The following is a 16,335-nucleotide window of genomic DNA, read 5'->3' as shown; positions in this document are numbered from 1 at the left end:
TCTTTTATTACCAAGTATAAATCTAATGCTACTCATTATGCACTTTTAATTTTATTTATTATTTGATATTAATATTTCTACCATTTTCTTTCAAATTTTATTAACTTTAATTTTACTTTCTTTATCAGAAAATGATAAATTATAGAATGTCATTCAGGATATAGAAAGTTGAAATGTTATTTCAACTTGAAATTCTGAAAGAATATAAAATTTCGCCTTAATAGTTCACTGTTTATAATAAAATTTATTATAATTCAGAAAAAAAAAAATGTAGTGATTTATGAGCTTAAGCCTATTTTTATTTACTCCTATACAAAGAGAAAGTATGGTAATCGTCAAAATTTTTTATTCGATTCTGATAAATCTCAACATTTCAGATTTCTCCGAGTTCAAAAAGCAATGTTTGAGGTCTATATCTGTGAACACGATAGCTCAAGAATGCCTTGAGTTAGAAAAATGAAATTCGGTATATATCCTTTACACCAAAACAAATTTTGAATCAAATCCATTGGCACGAGTCTGAGTACAAATAAAACATGTTTAGCAAAGCAAAAAAGATGCACTATGAGATGTCACTGCAAAATAAAATTTTTCAATAAATATTCACTATACAGAACTTGAATGTATACCCACGTACAAACCTGGGAAAACTCGCATAAACTATCTAAAAAATTGTATTGGAAACTTAAACCAGAATCCTCAGCCATAAACCAAATTTACAAAGGCACATTGAATAACTGCTTGAAATACTATAACACTTATTAAAAAAATAAATTACCACAGCATACAAAAATTTCTTCAATAAAAACATTAGATTGAAAATTAAACATATGCAAAAAACACAATATATTATGACAAAATAACGAATTATGTACTAGAAGGCTATCATTAATGTTTGGTATTTATAATTACAAGGAATGAAAAATGGCTCCGGCGAGTTTGTAGATTTCCAAAACAAGTCTTCCTTTTTCAATTGATCTTTTATTTCAACACCAAACGAGTAACTATTTAAATATTCCAAATTTTACGAAAGAAAACTGAATTTTTTACAACAAATAAAGGATATCAGTATTTTGCCACATTTAGTATAAGCATGAAATTTTATACTGTTTTAAATAGTTATCATTCAGAATTTCTACCTTTTAGAGACCATAACACTGATTTTGCCTTGTTTCTCCTTGAAATTTACATTGCACTTCTTAGTGCACCAATGGATGTTGCTTCTGTATGGTCTTTTTGTGTGTGTGTTGGATATTAATGGAGTAATCACACTGAGGATTCCACTTTTCTTTTTTTCAAAGAAATATTGTAATCTAATATTATTTCATGAACTAATACACATAGGTATTCTTCAGAGAAGAGTCATTTTTCTTATTCAATGTTTATATGACAAATATACATAAAGGTATACATCATTACACCATAATCACATTATTATTCATGCTAATTAATGAATGACAAGTCAGGAAACTCTTCTAACCAAATGAATTATACCTTGCAGATTTGCTTAAATGAAATTGAAAAGTGGTGCTCAAAGCAAAAATTAAATATTTCTATACCCAAATGTGACACCTTTTTGTGTTACTACTATGCCATGAAGAAATTCCTAGGGTAATAAATATTAAAATTTTTTAGTCATTCTTCAGAGTTGATGAATTATAGTGCCAAGATGTACATATATTTCATTACTATATCTAAAAATGTCATTCACATATTTACATTTATTTTTTATGAAGAGGTTCCAGAATTTTATGAGAAAATATCCTATTGTATTGCTATTCGATTTCCTCTATCCTACTTCTGAATGTTCTATTCACCAAAATATTAAAATTTCAATTTTTTTCTAATAATTTACAATTTTTCTGGCACAATGATATACTATTTGTATAGCTTTAAATATAAAAGTATATAGTGTTTTTCGGCTGTAAGGCTAGTTTATTTAGCTAAAAATGTTGAACTCGAGACTTAAAATGTTTTGATAAATTAAAATAATCATAATAATAAAAAAGTAAATTAAGAATTCAAAGAATAATTTTATTCCAAATATAAATTTTATTCATATTGAAAAAAGTTAAATACATTTTCAATATTTTTAAACAAGTATGAAAAAGTGTTAAGTGATATTAATAAAAAAAATCCACAACATTCCAAGTTAATGTCAAATAGAAATGATATTGACAAAATGAATTGATGAAACACACAACTACAAAACATCATTCAAAAGCTCAAACATGTGTTTTTGCTTGTTTTATTTACAACATCTTAATAAATATAGCTCCTTAAAAACAATATTTATACAAACAGAACCAGTAAAAAATTTTCCTAACTTAATTTCTTAGCTTTTTGATAAATTGAATCTACAACTTTTTCAAGACAATGAATAGTTTCTAATGCAGCTTCATACGTTTTATCACTGTCAGAGACTTCAAAAATCTTCAGTATTCCTTGACCCTGGTCAAGAATTCCTGAAAAGAGATTCAGAACAATCATTTACTTTCAATGTGTCAGTGCATCAAAATAAACTATTTTATCAAAATAAGAATATAAATTATCCTTTTCTATAGTCCTCCTCCATTCATTGTATCTAAAGGTCATATTATAAATATACTAATTATCTAAAAAATCTTCAAACACACACACACACATATATATATATATATATATATATATATATATATATATTAATTTTCTTTCAAACATAAAGTTTAATTAACTATAGAAAGAGACAAAATTTTCACTCATTCCAAATGTAAAATAATTAATAAGTATCAAATACATTGACACAATAGTAAATAGAAACTGTAAAACGACTTTACAAACAATTGATAACTTTTACTTGTCCTCTCTCCAAGAATTCACAAATTTTATTACAAAAACTTTTAAGGCATTGTAATTATAATCTCAAGCAAAGAAGTTTAAACTCGATCAATTTGAGATTTAACCTAAGAAAGTAAAAGCACAAACAAATTAATTTTTGAGATACTAATAATGTTGAAAGCATTCAATATTTTACTCCTCTGAGTCTTATTTCTCACACTAATTTGATATAATTATGTTGAATCTAGTAAGTTACCTTTAAACCTTAGCACATTTATATAACTAAAACAATTGTTAGCATAAATGTGTAAAAAGAGAATAAAAACTAGCAGAACAAATTTATTTGCTATAATAAGAATAAAGAAAAAAAAAAAATAATGAAATTGTAAACAAAGAGCATCTAGATGTTTACATATAATAGGAATAGTAATAAATTGAAAATAAATGAACACCAAATATTGACAATATAAATACACAAAGAAAACAGAAAGATTTCTTATGAATTTGCTAACATAAAATATTTAAAAATATAACTTCTATAATTCACAATAAAAATAACAATACGATTCATTACAATAGTTGTCACTTGTAATGAACACAGGTGTAAATGAAACTGCGTGGATTAAGTCTCTCATATCTAAATACATACAAAATCAGCTGACTCTAGAGATCATTAATTTACTGGTAATGATCAATTTTGATGGCGAGACAGGAAAGTATAGATGTGAAGGGAAGAGGAAAGGGGCGTTTTTCTAGGCCATTACTTTCACTAAACTAAACCTTTACCAGATCCTCTGCAGTATTCTGCCACCTTTTATTCACTGAGTTAATGACTGTGACCAAATTGTATCAATTTTACAATGAACAAACAGTGCATATTAAGCATGGAAAAAAAAATAAAAAATGCAATCATGTGAAAGAGTGAATTAACTTCCCACATTAAATCAGTAAAAAGCTGCAGGTAATTTGAAAATTACCCAACTGTTGTTTAATTCATTGTTAAAATGTAAGAATTCATTGTTAAATCTATAGCCTGGTGGCATGATATTTTGATACATAAACATCAAGAGACAAGAAGAATGAGGTCTTGAAACATACAATGAATCACTGCTTTATAAGAAGACTTTAGGATTAATTTCAATGGAATGCTAAGTTTCTTGATGAACTACTATCCAATAAATGTTTGATAACTCAGAAAAAAAAAAAATCTCAATCTTTTTAAAAGAAAGCTAAAAAAATTAAACATGGATGCATTATTTTCAATTATGTACATTCACAATCTTGTAATTAAAACAAATGTGTAATTCAAATGATGCTGAGTAGTCTTTTCCCTAATATCCTTATATGCTAGAAAGAAAGTAAAAAAGAACAGAAAATTCACATGAAAACAAGCACTAAGTGAAAACTGGATGGAAAAATTTTTAAGGTAATTTTATGAAAAAGATTCTAATACATAGAGTAATGGAGAGTGTGAAGAAATGAAACAAAGCAGACATAATACATATAAATTCTGCACATACCATTCAGTTTTTTATCCAAAATCATCTGAGACATTTTCTTTTCAACTGTAGGCTAAAAATAAATAAATCACATATAAATATATATATATTCAAGAGAAAGGAACTAAATGAGAAAAAAAAAATCAAACAAAACAAAATATCTTATATAAATAACAAAAACATTTTAACTTACTAAAGGTAATTCAATCACACCAGCAACGTGCTTCAACTGAAACAAAATGATATAATTAGCATATTGTAAAAAATTAAATTAAACTGTAACCTGCCATATTTACTTATAATTAAATAACTGAAAAACAATCATACAGCATGAATGGTATGAAATACACAGAAACTGTAATTTTTTTTTTAATGAAATATACTCTTTATACAATTAAAATTTATTTTGGCAAATTAAATACTCAAAGTTATTAACTAAGTAGATATTTTAAATGTTTGGGAATAAAATAAATAATCATAATTTTTTTATATAAAAAATACAGATATGTAATTTAATCACTAGAATCCAAATTCCAGCTTGGAGTTCTTTCTTATAAAGAAGAAAGAAAAATGTCTGCTCTAACATAAGGAATCATTCAGATTTTCATTTAATTGCAATTAAAACAACAAAATTATTTCAAATGAATCAGTATATTTTATAAGAAATGTTTAAACCATATTATAAAATTTGTATTTTATAGGAAAGTTCAATGAAGCTTCCATTGTGCTTCCAGCTATTTACATATAATTTTTATCTGTATGTATTTGATACTTTATTTTTGTAAAAAGCATTTAAATTTTGAAAAAATGATTATATGAAATCTATTTTATATTAAAATTATATTCAAGTTAACATCTTTTACTACACAAATTTCAACATGAAATCTTCAATCAAAGAAAAAATATTAAAAATATTCCAATCATTATTATTCCACGTAAAAAGATAGAAATATATTTAAAAAAAAAGTTAATTCAAGCATTTGATTTCATTTTCTTTAAGGATAAAATATGATAAGAGTAAACTCAAAGTTGATTAACAAAGAACCGTATCTGCTGTACACTATACCCTTTCAGTGAATGTCCACTATATCGCCTTAATGAAGAAAAACTTACCTTTTTTAAAAATTTGTTTATTTATTCAGAACATACTTTTAAAGATATATAGAACATGTTTTTTTGTAGTAGTAATAATAATAATGTGCATGATGTTTGTAATAATGTGCTATCTTCAAACCAATCTGTTTTTATTTTATTCACAAACTTTTCAAATATCATAACTAAATATAAAAATATCAGTACGAAATATAATGTAATTTTTTAAATTTTAATTCACTGTTAACAAATTATGACAAGTCAACATGCCAACTTGATGGAATCACTCTTAAATCTTGCTGATTTTGAAGCAATTTTGAGTTAAGATGTTACAGAAACATAGTATAATATAACTCAATTTTAACATACATAATTTCTGTTTTACAGTAACATTAACAGAAAAACTATTTCAACTTTAATTCAATACAAATATAAAAATATAAAGTATGATTTTCCTATACTATTTTACTATTTCAAATATGATATCTTTCAAACACAATAAAAACATATCTGAATAATAAAAGTGAATAAATTAACATATTAAAATATACAATGTAATGTTACAAAAGAAAATAATAAAAATACGAAGCATTTTGTTTAAGAAGTTAAAATTTTTACCTGGACCTTTGAATATGGTTCAATAATTCGACAGAGATTCTTTTCCAACATGGTATCATACAATGCATCTAAATGAGCTCTAATAATAGGATCTTCCACCAACTGCTTCTTATACTTTTTTAGAGCCTTTTAAGAGATTAAAAAAATAAACAAATCTTCTGAAATATTTGCATCTTTTAAATAAAGCAAATAAAAAAAAATCTAGAAATATAATTTCAGCATATTTCATAAATAGTGCAATGCAAGTACATAAAATAATGAAAATAAGCCAAATTTTTCTAAAGATTATCATGCACAATTTATATAAATATAAATAAATAAAATAAAAATATGAAACCTTGAATGACGTACACAGTACAATTTATCTTTATTTAAAAAACACAAATTTTCACAAAGCACTAGCTTTCAAAAACACCATTTTAAAATTGAAAATTCTGGAGCAACAAAACATTTCAGACTGTTTTTAAAGAAAAATGGTTAAAAAAAATAAGAAAAATTCACTGATAGTGTATATAATATTAAATATTAATAATATATAATATTAAATAAAAAGTATATAATTTATGAGCAAAATATACATCACATTCCTCTAAAAATTACTCTCATGACATACAATTAGAAATGATGTTTGGAATATGGGAATAAAATTCATAGGATGGTTTTATAGGTAAAAATGAGAAAATCAAAAACATGACTCTAAAAGTCATAAAATAAAATTTTAAAACAATTGGAATACAAATTAATTGGATTCTCAAATAAAAATTTAAAATAATAGAAAAGAAGTCAAAATAATATTCAGTATAAATATAGAGAGTAGAAATATTTTACCAAAGCATCCCATTAATGCTGTTTGATGAAGAAAAAATTAATACATATTAAAGAGCCATATTTATGGAAAGGCTACTTTAAAACTTTCCGATTATAAAAATAATTTTAAAAAAAATATCCAGATCTTATTTTTTTTTTTTTAGCTTCTTTGCTTTACACCTTACAGATTTACATAAATAAAAGTATTTTTAAGACAAAAATATGCTTAAAAAAAAGAGAGGAACAGAAACTTTCAAAATTAAATGAGACAAACTTATTATCACCTTTTCCTTTCCTAGCTACTACTGCAGAATAGAAATGACAAATTATAAACAAAATAAATTAAATTGAGTTACTTAGTAAAAACACTTGATTTCATATTAATTCTTACTGAAAGATTGAAATTTAAAATTTAACCATCATTATTTCTATTAGGAGAAAAATATATTAATTCAAATCCATTAGTAACATAGAAAATTTAACAGTTATTGCCAGATTGAATGCAAGAGTTTCTTCTTCAAAGAAAGCTAAAATACGGGAGAGCAAAGCACAAATATGCCAACTGATAAACATGTCTCTTGAACAGATTATTATAAAGATAGAAAGAAAGGAAAGTCATCTTATGCAATAAGTATGATTTATTAAGATATAATTTCCCACAAATGCAAGACTGATGTCTGGGCAAATCAGAAAACACAAATGTTCAGTTTAAACATTTTTAAAAAGTCTAAGAATTCTGCAGGAGGTAAAGTCAAAACTGAAAACATTTAATAAAACTGCAGCAATATCACAAAATGCTTTTTAAAAAACTTAGAAAGAAAAATAAGTTTTATATTATAAACACACAAAGTGTCTGAATACCTACAGATACAGAATATTCAGAAAATTAAAAGTTTCATGTTGCTATAAAATATTTATTCAGTTTTTATTCTATAATGTAATTATTTATGAGAACTTTTGCAAAGAAATTTTAGCATTCACAAAGATGGAATTAAAAGTTATTACTACAACTTACTTCTTGAAATTCTGCAAGAGATCGTTTAGAACTAGCAGCAGCAATGGCTTTCATAGCATCCACATCTATTCCAGCATACTTCAATGCCAATTTACCCATTGTTAATGAAAGAACATCATCAGAACTGTAATAATAAAATAAGTACAAATTTAATATAATGAATAAATGTTTAGAATGCTACAATATATAATTTCATACTCCAATAAAATTGCTACTTTCAAATATATTTTAGTAAAGTTGTACATAGTAATAAGGAATTGTCAATATTATTGCATGAACTTGATCTATGGAATAAAGAACAGATAATGTACAGATTATATATGTTGAGTTTGTTTTAGAATAGTTAGAAAATAAAAGATCCAATTGGAAAGTATGTTTAAAAATATTAATTCTTTATTTTGCATACTAATAATATTAATTCTTAAATTTCAAATAAAAAAAAAATACAGATCTTAAATGTTACTTTTATTATTCATTATAATTTTCCAAATTTTATATAAAAAAAATTTCCATTACACAATTTTTTTTAACGAAAAGTATGCAACTGCATTACATCATAAAATTATCAATTTCTATGAAAACATACATTTAACAAATCACTAAGCAATTTGTACCAGTTTCTAGATTTTTTTTTTATAAAACGCCTTGATTTAAGACATTATAACAAAGATCCTACTCTCACAAATTATTGATGATTTTTTTAAAAAAAGCTTAACCTAACTTAAAACATGTATTTAATAAATTTTAACAATAAAAAGCAATGTCTACAAGAAATTTAATATATGATGTTCAGAAACAGAAAATTCCTTTTAAATTTCAATAAAAAAAGCCTATCAATAACATTCTGTAGATCATGATATGGATAATATAGTTAAACTTTAAATGCATTCAAATATCAAATGTAGAATTCAAGGATAATTATACAGTTTTCACAATTACAGGAAATTTACTACAAACAATGAAGGATAATTAAAGAATTGTATAAAAGAAAACCATAACAAGAGAAGTTTAGATTCTAGAAGTTATTTAAATTACCACAGAAAAGAAATTAATAGTGCTTAAAAATAAACATCAAAAACAGACCTTTTAATAGTTATATTTATTTTTTAATTTGTGTATAGAATTTTTTTCCTTGTATAATATTTTATAACTTACTCTCCAAGCATAATTTTTGATAACAGCATATATTTTAAAGAAACAACTGCTTTTGCATCATCAACTGATTCATATCCTTCAAATGCTTCAAAAAAGTACGAGAAAGCCGTTTTGAAGTCTTTTTCATCAGCAGCATGCAGAATTCCTGATTGCAAATCAAGTGCTGCCTGAAGTTTGGGAGGACAATAAATACCATTAGCTGTTGTCCTGGCAGCAGTTAGAGCAGCTCTAAATTTCAAGGAAAAAATATGAAAAACATTTAATTTTTTTAAGTGCATAAAGAAATAAGTATTTTACTTACAAGAGTACTAGAAATATTATGAAATAATACAAACCAATTCTTTAAAAATATAAATTTCTTCATTATCAAATAAATACTAAATTTTATTTCCATAAAAGAAATTCTTTTATAGCAAAATCTTGCATATTTAGCAATTTTTAAATCCTTCTCCTATTAAGACAAAAATTTGACCATGAGCAACAGAATTTTCAAAAGAACAACTCATTAACTTTCCAATAACCTTTACACATAACAAGAAATGGAAAATAGAAATATTATATATTATATGAGAAAGTCTTCAGGTCAGATTCTTTTAATTTTGATACTTTTTTTCGTATTCACTTGGTTTTTATTACTATTGTCTTGATTCATCTGTGTTTTATTAATAGCTGCATTTACACTTTTTAAATAAAATGGTGGTTTTAAGTCTTTTTTTAAGTTTGAATCAGAAATGATTTTTTAGTTGCGATTCTGAAATAATTAAGTTTTGTTACTAAAATATTTGTAATTTTAGATTACTTCAATTACAGGTTTTAATTACCTAAAGCGAATATTTTTGGTTACTTATATATATCTGAAAATAAAATAATAAATAGTTTGAAAATATAAGTTGCAACTTGAATAACAATTCTGGCAAAATGCTGTAATATTTAGTTAAAAACAGGTTTTTAAGTATCCACTCATTTTTGGCAAGAGATAAAACTGAACTTATCAAGAAGGTGAAATTAAAATAAAATCTATAAAATTGGATTAAATTATATAACTTGAAAATACAAATACTGCAAATTTATCAAAAAATGGTACACTAAAATTCTTCTTTTGGATAATTTTCCCTCTTTATTTATAAAAGATTAAATTAATTAGTACAAATATATCTAAATAAAATACTAATGTACATGGAGCAGATATCACCATTGTTGCTTATTGTTTGTTCAGTTTAAAAATTAATGGAGTCACAAAATATTATTAGAAATCTCTGAAGAGGCCTCGCCATATTATTCAAAATTCCAATCATGGGAAAGAAGATATAAAGGAAATCAAGAAATAAGTTTCAAACAAGAAGTTTAAACAAGCATGAAAATTTGCTTAACCATTATGAGATTGATAATTTAATTACAATAACTTATCTATGGAAATTGATGACTATATCTTTTAAAACATTTATTTCACAAAAACGGTAACACATTATCATACAAAAATTCAGAAAAATGCCTTAATACTGACTTCAGTTTTATTTCTGTAAATTTTGTTTTCATTTATAATTATTTTTAAAAATGAATTTAATACAAATATTTTTAATATTTTAGTGAAATTCAAACTCATCCACTAAAACATTCAATTGCATGCTTTTGATTAATGTCAAAACTAAGATAAAAAAAAAAAGATCCTTTTTTATAAAAAAGGTACCTGAAGTAGTACCTTCACTTCAACTTTTATTTTATAATATTTGTATACTTTTTAAATTTGCATCCAAAGTAGTTTATAGCAAATTTATTCTATTTTTTTTTATTGTTCTCTTACAAAGTAAAATTTTTAAAAAAATGCAATTCATGTTAATTATTTAACAGTCTAAAACTGATTTAATTAACAAATAAAATTATAAAGATGCATTGACATATATTGTTAATTTAAAATAATCCTAAAAATAATTTCAAATATTACACATAAACATAATAAAATGGATGTAAAATATACCTTAAAATTATTTTTTTTTCATAAAGTACTTACCTTGCTCTTGGAAAATTAGTCAAACAATGATACACTTTACTTTCTAATAATTGAACTTCAACTAAAAGATTTTTGTCATCCAACTTTTTTAGTTCCTTTAGTAGAACACCACCTAAAAAATTAAAACTATGTGGTAGAATTATTCAAAAATTCTCTCAAATATATGAATTTTTAGAATAGTTCTTAAATACTTAAAAGTAAAATATTTTATAAAATTAAAATTTTGATAAATTTATCAATCTTAAAATTTATGATTTATAAAATATTAAAAAATAACTGACAGTTTTTGATTTCATATAGTAAAGAGAAGTTACCAAACAAACAGATATTTTATATCATAATTCAGGCACTTTTACACTTGTCATTCAATTCAATGAATAGAAAAGATTAAATCTCAATTTTCATATAAACTACACATTTTTAGGAAAACCAATTTGAACAATTCTTATTTACATTTCTAGTAAGAAGCTTATAGCAAATAAGAAATTAAAAATACTGCTATTAATGAGATTCTTTAAAACCTATTAATTTACAGGAAGATGAATTTTTTAGAATTTTTTAAAGTAAAATATAATGTTTGCAATACCTTTAACTTTAGGAATTTTTAAAGATAAACAAGTTCAAAGCCCTTTTGAAATTTTAAGTTTGGCAACAGAGATGAAACCAACATGTGTTCACTTAAACCAATCGCAAAATTAGGAAATAAAGCCTGGCATATTAAATTGAAATTTACTATTTCAAATAAATGTAATTAAATGCTTCAATTATAAATAAAATTGTAAAATAATCAAACTGACAGCCAAACAATTAAGGAATTCAACATGAAATCAAATTTTCTGGGGCACACATTTGTCAACCATATTCAATTCATATAAATAATTTTTCAAATAAATTTTTAAGTTCATATAATGAAAAAAAAAAAAAAATCTGCAAGGAATATAAAAAGAAATACTTTTCTATGAATTTATATTTATTTACACACAAAAAATAAATACCACTTGTCATCTATTTTGATTAAAAACAATACATAAAACAAGATTAATTTTAAATTAAGAAAAGCACAATTTAAAAAAACATAACATATCATACAAAAAAGAGAACTTTTTTAAAAAACTAGAAAACATAAGATATGTTATACAAAAAAGTAAGGGGCAATTCCCTTTAGTAACTAGTGCAATCCAGAAGTTCAAAACAAATTATCATTAAATTTTTTTTATAAAATTTAGTTCTCATTACTCCCTCAATTGCAGAGTCTTTACATAAATGGGCCCTCTGCTGGTTTTGAACTTCAGATTACCTTTCCATTCTTATCAACCCAAATAGAAAAATCTACTGAACACACTGCATCCAATTTCACTGGCAAAAATAGATGTGAACAATGCATTTTTGCAGAACATGTTACAATGAACAATCTAATTAAGATTAAATCTTCAAAATATTTTCAATTTTAATATTTTTTTTATATATCTGATTTACTTTATCTTTTTCACAAAGAATATATATATATATAAATGACGAAATTTTCTTTCAATTTTCATGCAAAAAATAATTAAATGTAATTTTTATACTCTGAAAATTTTACTTTTAGAATTTATCATATATGATTTTTTCCCCCTGGTTTTAACATATTAGAAAAATTTATTTTCTTTTAAGATTTCTAAACATGTTTAAATAAAAAATTAAGAAAAATAAGTGGAAACTTGAATTAGATGATGGAAAAATCAACCAGCTTAATCCACAAGCAATTCCCCCCAATAAAGAGTTAAAAGCAATTTATCAACAATTCTGTTTTAAATTTGTTAGTTTAAAAACAGAATATATATGATACAGTATAAATAAAAAAAAAAATTAAAATTAACTTTAAGTAAAACAGATAAGAAATAAAATATCAATTTATGTAAAAAATACACTAATGTGTATTTATAAAAATTGTATATTTGTATAAGATATATTAGACTACTAATTCCTAATTTAAAATTTCATGTAGGTCACATGTTTAAATACAAAAGTAAATAATGCAACAGAAAAAAAATTATGGTATTTTTGTGAAAAAGGTAATATGGAAAGGGAGATTTAAGCTATTAAGAGTAAATTTAAATACAAACATAACGACTTATAAGATTCAAATCATTTTATTGCAATGAAAGATTTCCAATCATCCATTATAAGAATTCTTACATTCAAACACAAGGAAATATCTTACCTAAACTCAGTGCTTCTGTATATTTTCCAGTATCATAATATAATGAAATAAGTCTAGCCTGTGAATAGAAGGAGATTTTGTGAATTATATTGGAAAATATATAAAACAAATTCCATATTATGTATAAATCCTTACTACATAATTTACAAACAAATATATAGATTAATTATAGTATAATGAATAACAGTTAAAAAGTCTCATTTCTCAAAAATACAACTGAATCTCCAAACCAACATCCTCGTCCATGACATCTTTCATTTTCACTATCCACACAAAAAATTACATGCTTTAGCAAGATAAAAGATATTCTAAATAATATAAAAAAGCTCTAATCAATTGAATGCTACCTTTGACCACAGATAGAAGAAAAGTGCATTTTCAGAGACAAAGAAAATTTAGAAATGAACAAGAGGTCATAGAAAAATAAAAGAATGTAATAAATACATTTGCATATTTCCCTACTTCTCATTTATTAATATATCTTCAATGACATGTTATAAAACGGAGAAACACAGCTAAAATTATTCAACTTTAATTTGTGTTTCATCCTTTAATTTATCAAAATACACTTATTCAATATCACACAATTCTGACATTACACCGAAGAGATAGATTTATAAGGACTAAAAAAATTTTCTTACTTCTAGAGCTTGTCTCAAGTAATTCCTTTTTTCCTGCTTAGCCCACTCAATACATTCCAAGCACAGTTCAACCTACGGAAGGAAAGGCATTTTAAATAATTTCTTGTCTACTTAAATTCACAATTAAAAATGATACAAATATTAAAAATACAAATATCAAGTATAACTCCTGATAAGAATAGCATTTCTTACTTCTAAACCAGTAGATGCTTCCATATCCAAGAATAAATCAACTAATGTCCTAACAAGCTTTGTAGCTTTTGCTTTGCTGACTAAGCCAAGAAAAGGTCTTGTACCTTTAATCAGTGTAGCCAACTCTGAAGAATTAAATGTTATAATATTAATTCAAAATCAAGAATTGTATGCACACAAAACAAATAACACATGAATATTGAAAAAGAGAATTCCATACCTTTAGCTTTTCCAGAATTAGCCAGTGCCTTGGCATAATCCAACAAACTTTGCTCTTTGACACGTATAACTTCCTCATCTGGCTGAACATCTTTCGGAAAAACTGTAAATGCGACAAAACTTAGGTTTATAATTTCATCATAATACTAATAGTCACATAATAAGAGAACACTAATACTAAATCTCACAGAGAATAAACATTATAAAGTTCAAAAGTCTTCTTTTTTTTTTATTAAAAATGGAAATAGTGAATAGAAAGAAAAAAAATGAGAAATTAGATTTTAATAAAGTTTTTATTTGAATATTACAGAAATAATGTAGCAAGGGCAAAAATATTTTATATTCTATTAATTTTGTCACTAAAACCTATTAAAGGCAGAATTAATAACAGGATTCTCCATGCTATTTATTCAATGACTACGTTTAAAATTATTATTCCAAATAAATAAAAAGTGGGACACTTTTTTTTTAAAGAAAAGAGAAAGAATTTTTAAGAGGTAAAAATTGAAATAAAGCATTAATCTTTAATTTAAAACTAAAGAAAACACTTTTTTTTTTTTTTTTTTTTTTTTTTTTTTTTTTACAATTATTACTACTTACAGTTTTTTGATTCATTAACTCAAAAATGATCAGGTAAAACACAAACATTTTTAACAAATAATAAACTAACAAATTTTATAGCCTTAAGTAACAAAATTTTCTGTCACCGAAATACTAAGATTCAATAATGTAATGATTTCTATTCCATTAATGAAAAACTGTAAATCAAACGTTGAAATATTTATAAGCTGAAACTGCTGTAAAACACAAATTATTAGTAAAATATTTAATATTAAATAAGATAAGGACTATTCTGAAAAGGACAGAAATTAAATATTTTTTCAAAACGATTTCAAAGACGCCATTAACATTTCCATTTTGTTTGGGAGGATAAAATGGATGCCAGACAAAATATCACATTTTCTTCACTGATGATTTTGAAAATGCTTTCAGACCGCAAGGAGTAGTAAGATTAAAATGTAATAACAAATAAGTGCACTAAAATTACTTCTAATAAATAGAGAACAGTTTTTTTCCACGTAATAATTTAACACGCAATTCTTTATTACAATTTAATAAAATTAAGAAATTGAAATGAATATGAAAAGCTGAAAACACAATTTTCCGAGAAACAAAAATTTTTGTCAGCTTCGCATAATAAAAAGAGAACCATGACTTAACATAAATGATGACTTGCTATTTATAACACAAAGGATAATGACAGATCAAAAGTACATTCAAACTCTGGTGGAAAACAGATATATACTGACTTATAAAGATAAAATTATTAATAAATCCATTTTTTAAATATTTTAATTTACCAAATTGTTTGACAATGTCAACATTGGGGCTTCCATGATGAGCCAAAACATCTCTACCGTTTAACACTGCTGCAGCGCCTGCCATTTTTCAACATCAACAAAAGTGCTCTAATTTTACGTTGCCAATTCCGAGCACTTATTTCTACAAAAGTGCTGACAAATTCTGAAACTATAAATACGCATGCGCGGGTAGTTTTACTTCCTTCGCACTACATCATACAGATGAGAGAGATAGGGATGACGAATATTTTACGAGCGGTTATTACATAACTAATATCAAAAAGTCGCAAATACAAGTGATCAATACTTTTTAAAAAGGGATGTGATTCAAATCCTTGATACGATCTTACTGGTGATATTTTGATTACAGATCTTACATCACGATTTAAAGTAACAATCGATACGATTTGTCCAATGGAAGCTCTGAAAAAAGAATTCAAACATGCATAGGAAAGGTCCCTTACACATTGATGCATGTTCCTGGAAAAGATCTCCCACAAATAATTGGGGATTGCAGCTTGTATCGCTGTACGGAAACAAGATTTCTTTCGAAATCAAGTCTCCGCAGAAAAATATTTATTTGTTTTTTTACATAAATTTCTGCAGATATTCAATGCTTCACACAAATTTCATTTGTGATTCCTTAAATGGATATAAATACCATAATTACTATTTTTCCATGATTGAAACCATATTCACATAATTAAA

General features: G+C 24.5%; 1 protein-coding gene across 1 annotated transcript; it reads right to left on the bottom strand.

Annotated features, from left to right (window-relative positions):
- Positions 1-2,212: 2,212 nt before the first annotated feature.
- Positions 2,213-15,762, bottom strand: LOC129961709 (26S proteasome non-ATPase regulatory subunit 11-like). The gene is made up of 12 exons (XM_056075251.1): positions 15,628-15,762; positions 14,268-14,369; positions 14,048-14,172; positions 13,856-13,927; positions 13,215-13,272; positions 11,012-11,123; positions 9,004-9,231; positions 7,849-7,972; positions 6,027-6,152; positions 4,510-4,545; positions 4,338-4,389; positions 2,213-2,465 (listed from the first exon to the last, which is right to left on the bottom strand). Exons 1-12 carry the CDS (start codon positions 15,710-15,712, stop codon positions 2,323-2,325), a joined length of 1,263 nt encoding a protein of 420 aa, XP_055931226.1. The 5' UTR covers positions 15,713-15,762; the 3' UTR covers positions 2,213-2,322.
- Positions 15,763-16,335: the final 573 nt, after the last annotated feature.

This window comes from Argiope bruennichi, chromosome 2 (genome assembly GCF_947563725.1).
Source record: "Argiope bruennichi chromosome 2, qqArgBrue1.1, whole genome shotgun sequence".
Lineage (NCBI taxonomy): Eukaryota > Metazoa > Arthropoda > Arachnida > Araneae > Araneidae > Argiope > Argiope bruennichi.
Note: the sequence above shows the minus strand (reverse complement) of the source record. Positions and strands in the feature narration are given on the sequence as shown.